Below are 14,381 nucleotides of genomic sequence, written 5' to 3'. Positions count from 1 at the left end.
TCTTTGTTAATTGTAGCCAGCAATGCTCTTCAGTGATATCTCAGTGTTTTAAATGCAGTTCCCAAACAGTGTCAGTTTCTGAGGGGACAAAATCAGGTTCCCGTCTTTCACGTGTGCTGCCAAATGCTATTATCTCCTGGGAAAAAGAATTGCTGTTTCTTCATATTCATTTTTGTCAAAGGGGCTTGTAAATTAAGAAGAACTCTGCTTTCTTTCCAACAATAAAATCGGTGGAGTGCTGCGTGTGTCACTGGTTTATCTGTTACTAGTTGAACTACTTCATCACAGGGCTGAGTTTTCCTTTGACCCTGTGGTTGCCACAAGAGCAGCTCTGGACCCAGGCTGAGCTGACCCAAGGCACTTACAGCAGTGGCTTGCCTTGCTTTCTCTTATCCCTTCCTTTGGCAGCACCTACAGGTTTGTTTCCGTGGGAGCTTTGAACATGTGGAACATCACAGAGCTCCAGATAGACGGTCTTGGGAGTTTTAGGATGAAGCAGGTGAAATAAGCAGCTTTGAGCAGGAACTGCAGCAGGAGTTCCAGTGCTGATTTTGTTTGGTTTGGGGGCGGTTCACATTTGGTGCCGTTTCTTTTCCCTGCCTGGATGGCAGTCAGTGCTGGAATTTCCGTGTGAGGCAGAAGGCCGCACTGTTGGCTCTGCTGCAGCCTGGATCTCACTGTGCAGGTTGCTGGCACGCTGTGTTGAAGTGCTGCTATGCAGTGGAGCTGTGAATCTGGATTCCTTGGAAGGACTTAAAATCAGAATTGATTTAGTGTGAAGGAGAGGGTTATGAGGATTCCTTCATGTCCGCAGAACTTTAAATCATCTGTAAAAGTTCTTTGCATCTGTTTTTTGAAGTAATGATTCACATTTTGCTAAAGGCAGCTGACATTGATTGTCTTAATAATGTATAATTATCTTAGTAATTTATTATAACTGTCTCTGCCATGACCATCTCTCTGAGCACCTAGAGGCACAGAGTGACAAAAGAATTCTAATGATTTAATTACTTGAGAAGATAAATTTAAGATAATCAGCTTTCAAACACCTTTATTTTATTTGAATATCAAACTCAGTTGTACTTATTGTAGGCTTTTTGCCTGCCCCAGAAGGCTATTGCTGTAGTGCAACCCTAACAGGGCTTTATTTCTTCTTTATCCTCTTACTGTATCCTCAGAACTGTAAATTGAAGACTCCTGAGAAAGGACACTGAGAACTGGGCAAAGACAAGAGGGAGAGATGTGTGAATGAGAACTTTGTGGTATATGAAAGTTTTTGTTTCTGTGTTCAGAATTATGAAAGCTGACTTTCTTAGCCTGTATAGTTAACATATTTCCATTTCACCCAATAGTTAGGGTTGGAAAGGACCTCTGTCATCAAATCCGACCCCCAACTTGCTAGAAAACAATTTCTCTTCTGTTTAACAGAACTGTAATTAGATACAATGATCAGTCTATGATCTCAGAATAACCCCAAAAAGTTGATTCCATTTTTGTTTTTAAGGGAGCAGAAGATTACACTGCAGCAGAAGTACAGAGCATTTAAATTAAAAACGTTTAGATCATACACCCACCAAAAGCTGTCTTGCTCTTTATAGCTATAACTTTATCTTGCTGTATTATGAAACAGTTTTGGAGTGAGTGATCACAGAACTTGTCATTTCCCCAGGTGCCATTTTCTTTTCCGAGCCCATGTTGGAAGGTACATTGCACAAGCATGAATCTAATGATCCTTGAAGCTGGTTGCAAAAGAGCACTTTTGTGACACCTTTTTTCTATGTTTGTAAAGGAATTTGAACATTGGGATTGAGTGTCCTTTATCTAGGTTTACTCATGCCAAGTAAATTACAAGTGTGTTTGTTTTCCAAGCACCTCTTTGATACCTCTGGGTTTTGGAAGAAGTTTCTTGTGTGGCACTCCTTTGACCGTTTGGTATTTGTTAATTTGGTTTAAAACGTGTTCTCAGACTGCAGTACCTCAGTATTGTTTTGGAGCATCTAACAATTCCAATGACATTATGTTGTGTTTAATCTGATGGATAATTTTTTTTCTGCTCTCTCCCATTCAAATTTACTTTTGGAACAGATTGAAAAATACTTGAGCTGTTTTTTGCAAGTGTGAACATTCATAATCAGCGTTAAAGCTCGGCAGTGTCTCTCACACAAGCCTCTCTGTGCAGGGTGTGTTCCCAGGGACCTGCACAGGCTTTGGGATACTTGGATTGGGCTGCCAGCGCTTGGCAAACATGGGCAAGGTGTTGGAAAGAAGGCTCTGTGTCCATGGCCTTTGTTTGAAATACAGCAAACAGGCAGTTGTTAGTAAGGATTCTCACATGATTCCTAGATGGAATAAGAATTCTAATTTTGTCTTAACATATTTAGACATAAGTACAGGTTTGCAGGTGATGAGTACGTGGGACTGTTCTTCTTCTAGCCCTTTGCACTGCCTACAAAATTTGATCTTTATTAACCATGCTGTATCACGATCAAGCCAGGATCATGTTGAGAACTTGCTCATTAACAGTTGAGTTTCTGTTTCTGTGTCAAAGGTGCTCCAAGCTGAGTGGTGCTAGCACAGGACATTTGGAGTCTGGAGTGTTTGGGCACAGCTCCTTCTGCAAATGACATTGAAATTACAAATAAGATTTACACTGGTTTGGAATGAGATTTCATTTTAAAAGGAAAGTGGCAGAAAGACAGAGTAGGAGACCCCAGGAACTGAGTGAAGATTAGAGAGGGTCTCCAGGAGCAGGTTTCCTAGGTAGACCTGGGCTGAAGGAGATTATTAAAGACATGTTATGCAAGGTATTTTTCATACATACTTGAAACCAGCGTAGGTGGGATGGGTTCGTCCAGCCGTTGTCACCAATGCGTGTTTTGTCACCTCTGAATACCTAATGGCCCTGATCAATTGTGCTAATGATACTGCTTTGAATTTCTCTCTTCCTTTGTGGAGAGATTTAACTTCAAGATCAGAGTTTAAAATTGAAGAATGTTTATTTACATTGAGATTGAAACCAGGCATGAAGATGGGAAGTGTTTCTTGGGTCCAAGGTGAATTTGCTGTTAGTGAGTTAAAACTCTTTAAGTTAGCAACTGCTGGGAGTGTTTTTTTGTGTGGTCTTCAAGGTCAGTAGTTTGCATTCCAGCAGGTGCTTCCAAGGTAGAGTCATGTAAAGATGAAGGAGGAGATATTTTCTTTCAAAACTGGAAAAGCTGCTGTATCAATTTCGTTGGTTTCACAGTGTCTTTGAAAAAGCTTCAGAAATGCAGGAAACATTTCTGGTTATGAAAGATGGATCTGTACATTGTAAGATGTGCTTTAGAAATAAAAAAAACTGGAAAAGAAATAAGATGTAATATTATGATAGAGATGAAGAATGTTGGGCTTTTCTTCTTTTGATTGCTACTTTTCTGTAATACAATATTTCACTAATTGTGGGTTTTCTTAAACTATTTTGCCTCGGCTCAGAAGATATTCTTGTTTCATTGATGTCCTATTTCCAGCTACATGCTCAATGCTGGAGCTTTACTTGAAGCCTTTTAAGTTTAACATTTGTTCTGTCTGCTCTAAGTGCTGAATTAATGTTTTTATATCTCGCCTTCGTGATCCCTAAATTCAGCCGAGCACTGAGTGTCAAAGAGGAAAATAAAAACCAAACAACCAAAATCCAAGCAAACGAGTCCAGTCTCCATAGGATGGATATCTCTATCTGAGAAATGTCTGTGAGGTGGATACAACAATAACTTGAGATACATCAGCATAAAAATAGCCTCTCATCTTGTTTTCAGGACGTTTTTTGACAAAACTTATTTTTAAAATCAATCTTTTTTTCCTGAAACGGTGCTGTAAATTTTCAACAGATTTTTCTCTTATCTTGAACTTTAGTTTTTTAACTACTGGATTCTGAAATATTTATTACACAGAATTGAAGAGAAATTGCAGCTGGAAACATGATCCTGTAAGAGAAATTACGTAAATGGATGTTTATCTTTGCTCAAAGGAATTGAGGAAACTCTGGCCTTCCAATATGGAATATATATCATAGTGTTTTCAGTTTGCAGGGAGAAAGGCGTGGCGTTTGATGCATATTTGCGTTTATTCATTCTTTGATCTTCCTGAATCTTTTAATCAAGTCTTGTGCTTGTAATTTGTCTACAACACCTTAATGTGTAAGGTGATGGCTTTGTGTCTAATTATGTTCCAGTCCTGTCCTTCCTGTCCTGTGGCTTGGTTATTCCTCAAAGCTCCGAGGGTGTTTTCATCAATGTCCTGCCCTACTCTGAGCATTAACTACCCACACTATCAAACTGAGTTATTGGCATAACAAGATGAATGTTTGCAGTAGAAGTAGAATCAAACATTTTATATTCTCCTCTGCTCCACAGCATAATTTAAAATGAGAACATACTTGTTCTTGTCCCTTTCTAAACCAGAGGAAGGTGGTTCTTCGCCCTTGTGTGTTATTGAAATCTTCTAAAATCACTTCAGATTAAAATTTTGTAGAAATGTGATTAAAATATGAGGGCTCAATTTACATTTTATATTCAGAAAACATGTATCTCTGCAACTTAATTCAATTTTAGGAAATCCTTCAATATTCCCATGGTTTATAACTTGCAAATGCAACACTTTCTTCCATTTAAGTTTAGAAAAAAACTGTAGTCCAACAGTATTTTATTCTCTTCATGCAAGCAGAGATTCAAGATAATAACATGTTTTAATTGTTCTTGAATGATGCAGAAGGAAAACAAACACCTTCAGAAGTTGGTTCTGATTTCAGATGGTCAGATTCAATAGTTACTGTGTTGATTTTTCCTGTTCAGTGGGAATTCTCTTTCCCATCTCTTTGGATGTGAACTTACCGGATTTCTGTCACCTAGGCTACTTCACATCCTAAATTCTCCATCCTGGAGAAGAGAGCTGCCGTGAGGATCTGGGAGGGGTTTGGTGGTGAGGTAAAGTAATTCATAAGGCAGATGGGATGTAGGAAGCCACTAAAAGTTTGGCTTTATCACTTGGAGATATTTGGGGAAGTCTGATATTTTCATCACTCCTCCTCCCCTTATAACCCTCTCTTCCATCTCCCAGCTTCCTGATGAGCTAAGGGAGGGCCCCAGAAAATGCAGCTGCACTGAGAGAGATGTACACATACCCCAAAGGGAGGCTCAGCTCCACAGAGGTAGAGGCTGGCAGGCCGAGAGAGCCTTCCTTGTGGTGCTGGTAATGACAGGACTTCTGGGCTGTGCCCAGTACTGGACTGGAAAATGAGTAAGGGGTTCAGAGACAGGCAGATGAGCTGGGTTTTGTGTGTTAGCTCAGGAGATTTCATCAAGCAATTTTACAGAATCCACTTCCCGAAATAAGCTGGTTTGGATTTCTGCAAACCCAAGCAGTAGGTGTGCCTGAGGCCCCTTGGTGCTCTCAGCCACCTTTGTGGTTCGTACAGAAATGTGTTTTGTAGCACGTTCATAAGCTGCGTTTCTGAAACATCAGGCCAGGAAATATGTCTTTGATTGCGGGACAACCGAGCAGCTGTCAGGGAGCCAGGCTGAGAGGATGTTTGTGGCTGTAAGCTGCAATATTTGATAGGTGTAACTAAGAGTCCGGTGGTGGAAATGATTCAAGTAATTAACGTGCCGGATGAGGACCTCTCTGTATTTCAGTGTTCACAGCGAACACTGTGGTTACCTCAAATGAAATACCCAGCTCCTCAGAACTGTACAGGCTAAGGGGCAAGTTGAAAAGAGGAATGTTTTTTTATTACATTGTGAATCAAAGATCACAGTGGATTGCCTGGAATCTGCCTGAGCTGAGGGTGCTGTGTGTGTGGCAAGCCGGGGCTGGTTCTGGTGGGGATCTGGCAGCCCAGGTTCTGCTGCTGCTCTTGGCACTGGTGTTCCAGCCCTCTGTGCCCTCCCCAGCCCAGGCAGGGAGCTGCCAGTGCTGGCCCCTGGGGGGAAGGCAGGGCTGCAGGGTCACAGTGGCAACACAGAGATTCCTCCTGGAGTAGATAATGGACAGTAAATTATTACTTTTTTCCTCACTCTATGCTCTGTGTGTCAGAACTCTAGATGCAAATAGTCATTGCTTGTTTAAATATTAAAAGGTCGTTATTCTCCTGAAGGTTTTGGAAATACATGGATTAAAGGCGCTTCAAGAACGTTTTTGAAAACCCGTAATTTAATCAAATTTACCTAATTCTGTAAGCCTGGTATTTATTAGCCATTGTGTTAATCAACTCTCCAGTACTGTTTTTTGTGTTGAGTACGGATTAAGACATTAAATGTGAACTCATGACTCTTCTTAAAAAGTCTTGCTGACAGCACAAGAGTTTAAAACTAGTTCAGAAAATTAAGGAAGTTTTTATGGTGGACTTGTGATAGAAGATTGGTGTAAAAGGTAATTTTTTTCCTAACTGAACACAGGGCAATAAATTACTAAGGATTACCCTTCTCAGTATGTCAGTAAAATTTCAAATTCTCATAATATTATGGGTCAAGATGAAAATCCATTAGCAAAGGCAATCTTAAAAACCAAAGACCCAAATTAGATTATTAGGTTAAGGATTTTGGATAGGTCTAGTTTATCTCATGTAATTTTTCACATTTTAAAAAGGAGTAAATCATTCACAGCTGATTATTTCATGCAATCAGGGTTTCTGATTTTGCAGATACAAACCTGACGGGCTTTTTTTCTCTTTGACAGATGGGGATGGACAAAGTGAACATTTATTACCAGTCTGTGAAGATGAAGCATGTCAAAGAAGTGCTATCTACCTAACCAAGCTGGGGTTGGACCAGGTAATGTCATTTTGGAATTGCAAAGACAAAGCAAAATACTGTGTTTATGAAATTGTGTGAAATAAAAAATTTTTAGGAATGAAATGGAACCTCCTCACCTGTAATTATAGAATACAAGAGACTTGTATTTATTTCCTTGCGTGTTCACTATCTGAAAAAATATGGATTTAGTGGAAGAGGTTCCTAGATTTCTTTATAATGGATAATTCTGCTCAAGGAAATGATGGATGCTCCTCAGGAGTCACTTTCTTGATTGCAAAACACTTTGCATTCAAAGCACTATAACTGTCCCAGCATGAGATGCAAAACAAGGTTTGTGCTAAGAGCTGGAAACAAATCTAATTCAAATGAGTTTATTTAGATTAACTTAGGGAGTTATTTTAGTGCAAAAAAAATATATATATATATATACACACACATATACACATAGATATATCAAGTTGAAGGAGCCCACACCTCTTACCCCTAATTTCTACTTTGTCTTTGTTTGTTATTAATAAAGTAAATTTCCAGGTGGTATAGAACACTTTTGTAGGCTGTCTGTCTTCAGGGCTGAGTTTCTGTTAAACTGTTGGAGGTTTGTTTGTCCATGACACTACTGACTTTCCAAGACATCATTGTAATTCATGGATTATTATATGCTCATTTATTTAGGTACGTTGTCATCTGGTTTAAGTATTTATAGTGCCCTGATTTATAATAAAGTTGCAGCATTCAGTAAATTAACCAGATGTTTGTTGGGTGGCTTAATAAATGTTTTACTAAATTCATATTTGGTAATGTGAACCTAAAGTCCAAGGTGACATACAAAGTGCTTGTAGCTGACAGCAAAACCCACTGTAGGGTACTCTGAGAAAATTCCAATGTGTGCCATCCATGTTGCTAACCGTGTTATGAATGACTGATTTTTTTCCCTCACTGAAAAATTTTAAGTTGAATTTTGTGCTAAAAGTAGTACTGTCTCTGATTTATAATTCAGAATTTATAGCTGAACTCGTTACAGTCTGTAGCCCAAGTTTAGAGTGTAGATTTTCTCATTTACAGAATCAAAATTTATAGAGCACAGGCTGTAGCCTACTGAGTGAGGAAAATCACTCCATGTAGGAGAGGAAAGCACACCGCTCCCAGTCAGTGCAGGGGGAATGACTGGGATGGAACATGACATCAGAGTATGAAAGAATAACTCTAAATTTGGTCATTTATATCTTTGAGCCTTCTGTGCTCAGCAGCTCAGTTCTCAGAAATCCCGTTCTGCTGTGCACGCTGTTTGGTTGGTTGTGGGTTGTAGGTTTCTTGCTCTGGTTTGGATTTATTTTTTTTTCACATTCATCCCCTGTAAACACAGAACACAGCCAATGGATTGGAGCGTTGCTGGATGCGCAGGGGTACAGCAGAGTGTGAATTATGGGGCAGAGCCTTTGCACAAAGTGGATGCGCAGTTTGTGATCCTTGCATTGCTGTGCTCTGGGGAGAACCAGGCCCCGTGGCCCCGTGCTGGAGCAGGGGAGTGGCTGGGCTGCTCTTTGGCAAAGGACAGCTGCACTGCAGCTCTCAGCTTACTTCCTTACTCTGGATAATAGAAGAATTAAAAGGCATTTGGGTTTTGCTCCAGAAGTAGATTTGAGACAGACATTCCGAATGAAAGTAATTTCACTGTAGAAAGTGAACCCCACACCAACAGCTGGAACCACTGGGAGTAGTGGGGTCTGAGGATCCTGTTGTTGAGCTTTGTTCCCAAAAGGAAGTGGTGCAGTAGTAGCAAAAGAAGGTGTGGGTCTGTTTGCATAATGTCAGATTTTTTTTCAGGATGGAGCCTGTTATTGTAACCTGCTCTAGTAGCATTGCATGCAGCCAGTTTTCACCTTGCTTCGTAAGTTCATTTTTTTTATAGGAGTAAGCTACTTAGTCACAAACACATCAGATATTTAACCTATATTTAATCTGTCTGCTCAATTTAGCAATTTCTCTGTGTAGTTTCAATTTGAAAATAATTTCCAAGATAGTGACTTTGGAGATAAAAATTAGCAGTTAAATATTGCCTCTTTATTTTAATCAGCAAAGAATCCAAGAGAGTCTCACCCTGCCAGAAAAAAAAAAAAGTATTAAAAAGTATTCCGACTTACCTAGAAATCTTAAAGCTATTTTCCTTCCCTATCTTTAGAGTGACTTTAATTAAAAATGACAGTATCAAATGGCATGCAATAATGACTTGTTCTGGTGTAACCTTTTAAAGAATTCTATCTAGAGTACTCTTTTCTAGCACTCATCTGGAGGTGATGGAGCTTTTTTCTTTGAAACTTTTTTCACTGTTCTGAAACACTGAAAAGCATCAATGTCTTCATTGATATGTCTGCAGCTTTTCCCATGTGTTGCATGCTTCCTTCAGGTAGAAATCTATTCTAATTCTATTCTTATATTTATTTGGAAGGAAAATGTTTCATTTTACTGAATTGGGTCGTGGTGAGTCAGATAACAAGCTTTGGCTGAATAGATTGCTCTTCATGAGAAATGATAAACTTTTTGACAACAGACTGGAACAGATTCTGTTTACAGTTTAAGGGAAAAAATAAGGAGCCCTTGTAGTGCGGGATGAGTTTCGAAAGGGGATGGTATCCCTTGTGGAAGAGGTAGGTAATTACAGGGAATCTGTGGGAAACTGAGGAATTGCAAGTCTATTATTGAAAAAATAGAAGACTCTCTATCTCCGTTGTCTTTTTTTTCAGTTTTTGCTGTTGGGTTTTGTGACTTATTTTTTTAGTTAAGGGCGTAGCAATAAATTCTTGTTTTCAGAATTTCATTTTTTTTTTAAACGAAATTGATCTCAAATCTGAAAGATCTCTAATGAGACGACAGTCTTACAATAAAAACACTTTGCCTGCTGGAGTTGGTTCTGTCCTTCCTGCCTGTTTGCTGCAGCATTTGATAAAACCAAATAAGAAACAGTTACTGCAGCTCCATGATAGCCTGTGATGCTTTGGGATGAAATGCATAACAGTCAGAAATACACGTCTGTACAATTAGTGGCCCTAAAGCTTACACTGAGGAGAGGCAGGCAGTGGCATGTCATGCTCTGGAGCCGTTCCAGTAAGATCCTGCCTCTCAGGATATTTCTCGTGGTGTCTTTGACCCATCTGGATGGCTACTGGAAAGCCAGGCCAAGCTAGGAGAATTATTTCAAGGATAACCTTTCATCATAGGTTTTAATTTATGTGTTGCTGCTGGGGGGGTTAAGTGTTAGAAATAGCTCAGATTTTTTTTCTTTCAGATGGTGGAGCAGAAGTAAAGGCCAGCAAAACACACACGAGTGGCTTAAGGAGATACAGACCTCCCAAGGTTTTAAAGGAATGTGAATGTTTCCATAGCAACAGCAGAATTGCTGTCAGATCCAAGTGGAATCCGATATGCTGTTTCAGATTGTGGCAGGTGTTAGGACACCTCAGACTTCTTTAAATTCACCTGCAATAGCTACAGTCTAATCTGGGAAGTGTTCTAAAGTCCTTGGTACTGTTTAATGTAGGAACTCTAGATACTGTGATATTCTTAGGGATGACTAATTCTTCTTTAATTTTGCCAAGTATTCGGTATGATTTTTCATTTGTTTCCTGAGGCAAACACTATTATTTCAGTCCCTTCGTATGAGAGTTTCTTTGTGGGCTTGATGATTCTTATAACCTTTCTGTGTACAATAGAAAGGTTATAGCTTTATTGCTCTTGGAAATGGAGCAGGGCTGAAGTAGAACACTGCAGTGCATCCTCCAGCAAAGGCCAGGTCTTCGTGTTGTCATTCTCTAGGCTAGAGAGGGAGGTGACAGCATCGATCATCAGCTGCAGTCAGTCAACAGCAGTTTCTCCTCACTCCTGTGTAACAGTTTAAAGGGGAAAATGGGTTCAGCTGCTGTAGTTTCCATAAATGTCATATTCTACAAGATCCTCTCCTAAATTCTAAGTTGCTTCTCTTTCTGAAAGCACCTATGGGGCTGTGAGCATTAAAAACGTGACTTTCACTGCTTTGTTTTCTTTTTTCTGTGATTCTAAACCAATGCTGTGGATTGTCAACTTCTGGGGCTTTGAACACCCTAAGTTAATGGTGTTTAACAGTAATTTCAGTGTAACAGTAATTTCCTCAGCTGTCTAAGGGATTCAGGTGACCCTTGCATGCACTGGAGCCCAATGCATGCTGAAATCCTGCAAGTTATTTGCTGTGTGCAGCTGAACTGCAGAGAACTGAGAGAGGGAGCCCTGGGGAAAGGACTTGTGTTACTTCTAGTGCTGTGGCAGCCCTTTCAGGCCGCTGCTGGTGCTCATCTTTGGCATTCCCAGAAAACGGACTGGCCAGGAATGGGCTACAAACTTCCCAACTTTGTGACATGCAGCTAGCTCCCTGCCTGTGTTCTGTGGCCTGGAAGCAGCACCTGGCTGGGGCTGGGTTTGGTGTTTCCTGGGTTTCTGGCTGTAATTTAAGAATGGAAATGTGTTAATCCCACAGATTGGGCTCAAAGGCCTGCTCACAGGCTTTCGAACAAGAGAAGTGCCTTTCCTAATGTGTGGAAGAGATGGAAAAAATGTAAGAAATGAGAACTTTGTAAGAAATGAGCCCTTTACAGTGACTGCCAGAAGCTTTACGTTTTTCTCAAATCCTCACATCTTTTTCAAAATGAAAATGATGCTCTTTCCACAGGGTGGGAAACCACTCTCTTTTCTGCTTCTTGAAAAACAAATGCTTGAAGTGTTTAAAAACAAATTTTCAAGCACTTAAATATTTTTCCTATTTTAGCCTACAAGTCATTAATTGAAGGATCCAGAATACTTATATAAATGTTTTAAGTGATTTTAGTACTGATGCTATGCAAAAGAATTTAACAGAAAGGGAAGAAGTGAATCTTATTTCTCTGACTGAATTTTATGTGTTAATTTAAAATTTCTTTTTAGAAATACACTTACTCAATTTTTCAGTCTTTTCTCATCTGAGCTGTGTAGGAGAAATCATATGATCAGAAAACTGGAAAAAAATAACTTGGTGTGTCCTCATTATACCCACCTATTTCTATCTTAGAAATTAAAAAATTAGTTTTAGTCTTTTCCTATTAACATAATAACAGCAAACATGAGGCTTAAAGTAATTGTCTGGATTATCAAATACAAAACAAGCAGGAGATTTCTATTGTTGACGAATGTATTTTCATTTTTCTGCCTTTTGTACTGAACTATTATGTCCCGAGGCACACAAACAATTAATCTTGCATTGCATTACACAATAGTGCAGTTTGCAGTAGAAGTCTGCAGAAGGAGTTTCGCCAAAAGCGTGGATTACTCTGAATTTCAACTGTTCAGTAAGTTACAGCTGGTGCTGGGGTGTGATCTGGGTATGCCTCAGACAAGCTGATGTTCTTGAATGTTCCCCAGCTGCTCTGGGGGAAAGTCCCACAGCTGCTTCATGGCATGGATGGATTTGCTCTGTGGCAGCAATGGTGCTGATGCTGGGTAGCAGTAGGTGATATTGTGCTCACCTCTTCTTTTGTATCTCACTGTAGACCTTAGGAATGTGAAATTGCCTTCTGTGAATCACTCTCAATAGAGCGAAAAGAGAAACAAATTTGTATTTGTGCCTAAAAATTCATTTTTAATTTTGTCTCTTTAAGATGGTGTTACTGTACCTGGGAACATTTAGAAAAGTATATGATGGATGTAATTGGATTTTACTCCAATGACTGGGTGAACGATACCATGTGAAGTAAAAGCTGTATTATATTTCATGGTCCTGATTTCAATCACTGTTTTTCAAAATTAGATTATTTTGCAATAATATTGTTTCATCTGTCTTCTGCATGACAAGTAAGTGCTAAGAAATCCAACCCTTTGAAAAATTTCCCCCAGGGTAAGAGTATTTTCCTTGTTTTCTGTTTCTTAGACTTTTCCAAACCTTCAGCAACTCCGAGTAACTAATCAGACACGTGCATGTTGCGGGGTGCGAGGGTCCAGGTGTGTTTGATTTCAGGTGTGAGTTTGCAGCAGGTGTTGCAGGTGATGGTTCAGTTCAGAGCCCTGGCACAGGCGGGCAGTGCACGCTGCGTGTGTGCAGAGACCGGCACCGCTGCCCCAGGCTTCTCAGCCATCTCTGGGATCCCCACAGCACCCACCTCAGTGCGCTTCTGCTGTTGTTTTGGGGGCTTCCTCATCTGCCTGGGGTTGTTTGCAATCCCAAGGGAGCAGTCAAGTGTCACACACGATCCCCATGTGGCAGCAATGTCACTGGTTACCGGACTGTGCCAGCGAGGCAGTCTTTGCGTGGTGGGGTTTGATACTGTCATGGATCTCGTTCTGGTTCCTGAAACAGCTAAATTGAGGCTTGGGTGAGAGACACGTAGGATCTGTTAAGTGCTTTTGATGTTGATGATAGCAATCCTTTAAGGTGGCACCCCTCTGTCCTTTTGGAGGCATTGTCAGTTAGCTGACATATGAAATTACTTCTGACTTTTAAAATGACACTGATTTTTTTTTTCTGTAGCATTGAAATGTTAACCCTGGCACTTCAGCTTCACACTAACTTGCAAAATTACCTTGATTTTAATTAAGATAAATTCCTATTTAGCACCTCTGCAGTACTTTGGAAAGCAAGTGCAGATGCATTCTCTTTCCTGTCCTGGAGAAATTATACTTTGCATTTCTTTTGTACTTTCAGTTTGATACTTTAATCTCAATTTCTTATCAAACAGTGCAGCATCTGATGCTTCTGGGGATATAGGAGGGGAATTGAAGCTCTTGAACTTGTAAATATCCATGAATAATAAAATTGTTCAAGCTGAAATGAACCTTAGGAGATCCAGCCTCCTGCTTTAAGCAGGAGCAAACTGAATTCAGACCATGTTGTTTAGAGCTTTGTCCAGTCAGACTTTGAAAACCCCCAAGGACAAAGATCCTGCGATTTCTCAGGGCCTCATTTGTAGTTTAATTTGGTTGTTTAGTCAGAACCTCCCTCTTGTCAGTCTGGCCATTTTCTCTTGCTCTTCTGCCTCATCACAGCAGAGAGCCTGGCTCCACCTCCTCAGCTGGCTCCTTGCAGGCAGTGCGAGATCCTGCCTAGGTGTTCTGTTCTCCAAACAATCCCTGTGCTCTCAGCCTGTCCTCTGAAGACATGCTCAGTGTCTGACCGTCTTGTTGACCCTTCTCTGAGCACACTCAGTATTCAAATCCTTTGTGAACTGTGGGGCACAAAACTGGACACTAAATCCAGAGGCAGATGAATAAGTGTGTATGAAAAGAAATCCTGGGTCATCCTGAGCAGGAGCACAGGCAGCAGCTCCAGTGCAGAGCTGATTTGCTGCCCGAGCTGCTGGGCCTGGCTTTACCTTCCTGCTCACCAGGAGCTTCCCCTCCCTCAGGAGAGCTGGTCCAGCCTGTGCCAGTTCAGGGTCTGGAGCTGAGTGTGTTTGCCCATTCTTGCCTTTCCAGGGCCCCTCGGAATGGCCATGCTGTCATGCAGCGTACTGACGGTTTCCAGCAATTTGGTGTTGGCCACAAATCTAGAGAGGCTGCATCCCTCCTCCAGCTTTAGTCATGCCTATTGCATTGCCTTGCAAT

At 40.5% G+C, this 14,381-nt stretch overlaps 1 protein-coding gene across 1 annotated transcript in view; it reads left to right on the top strand.

Moving 5' to 3' along the window:
* Positions 1-14,381, top strand: part of ITFG1 (integrin alpha FG-GAP repeat containing 1) — a 73,869-nt gene that overhangs the window by 29,933 nt on the left and 29,555 nt on the right. Inside the window, exon 9 of the mRNA XM_066194276.1 lies at positions 6,709-6,803. Coding sequence (XP_066050373.1) covers positions 6,709-6,803 — 95 coding nt within the window. The remainder of the gene's footprint in view (positions 1-6,708; positions 6,804-14,381) is intronic.

Source organism: Chamaea fasciata, unplaced genomic scaffold (genome assembly GCF_029207755.1).
Source record: "Chamaea fasciata isolate MVZ Bird 193981 ecotype frontalis unplaced genomic scaffold, bChaFas1.0.hap1 SCAF_12, whole genome shotgun sequence".
Lineage (NCBI taxonomy): Eukaryota > Metazoa > Chordata > Aves > Passeriformes > Sylviidae > Chamaea > Chamaea fasciata.
Note: the sequence above shows the minus strand (reverse complement) of the source record. Positions and strands in the feature narration are given on the sequence as shown.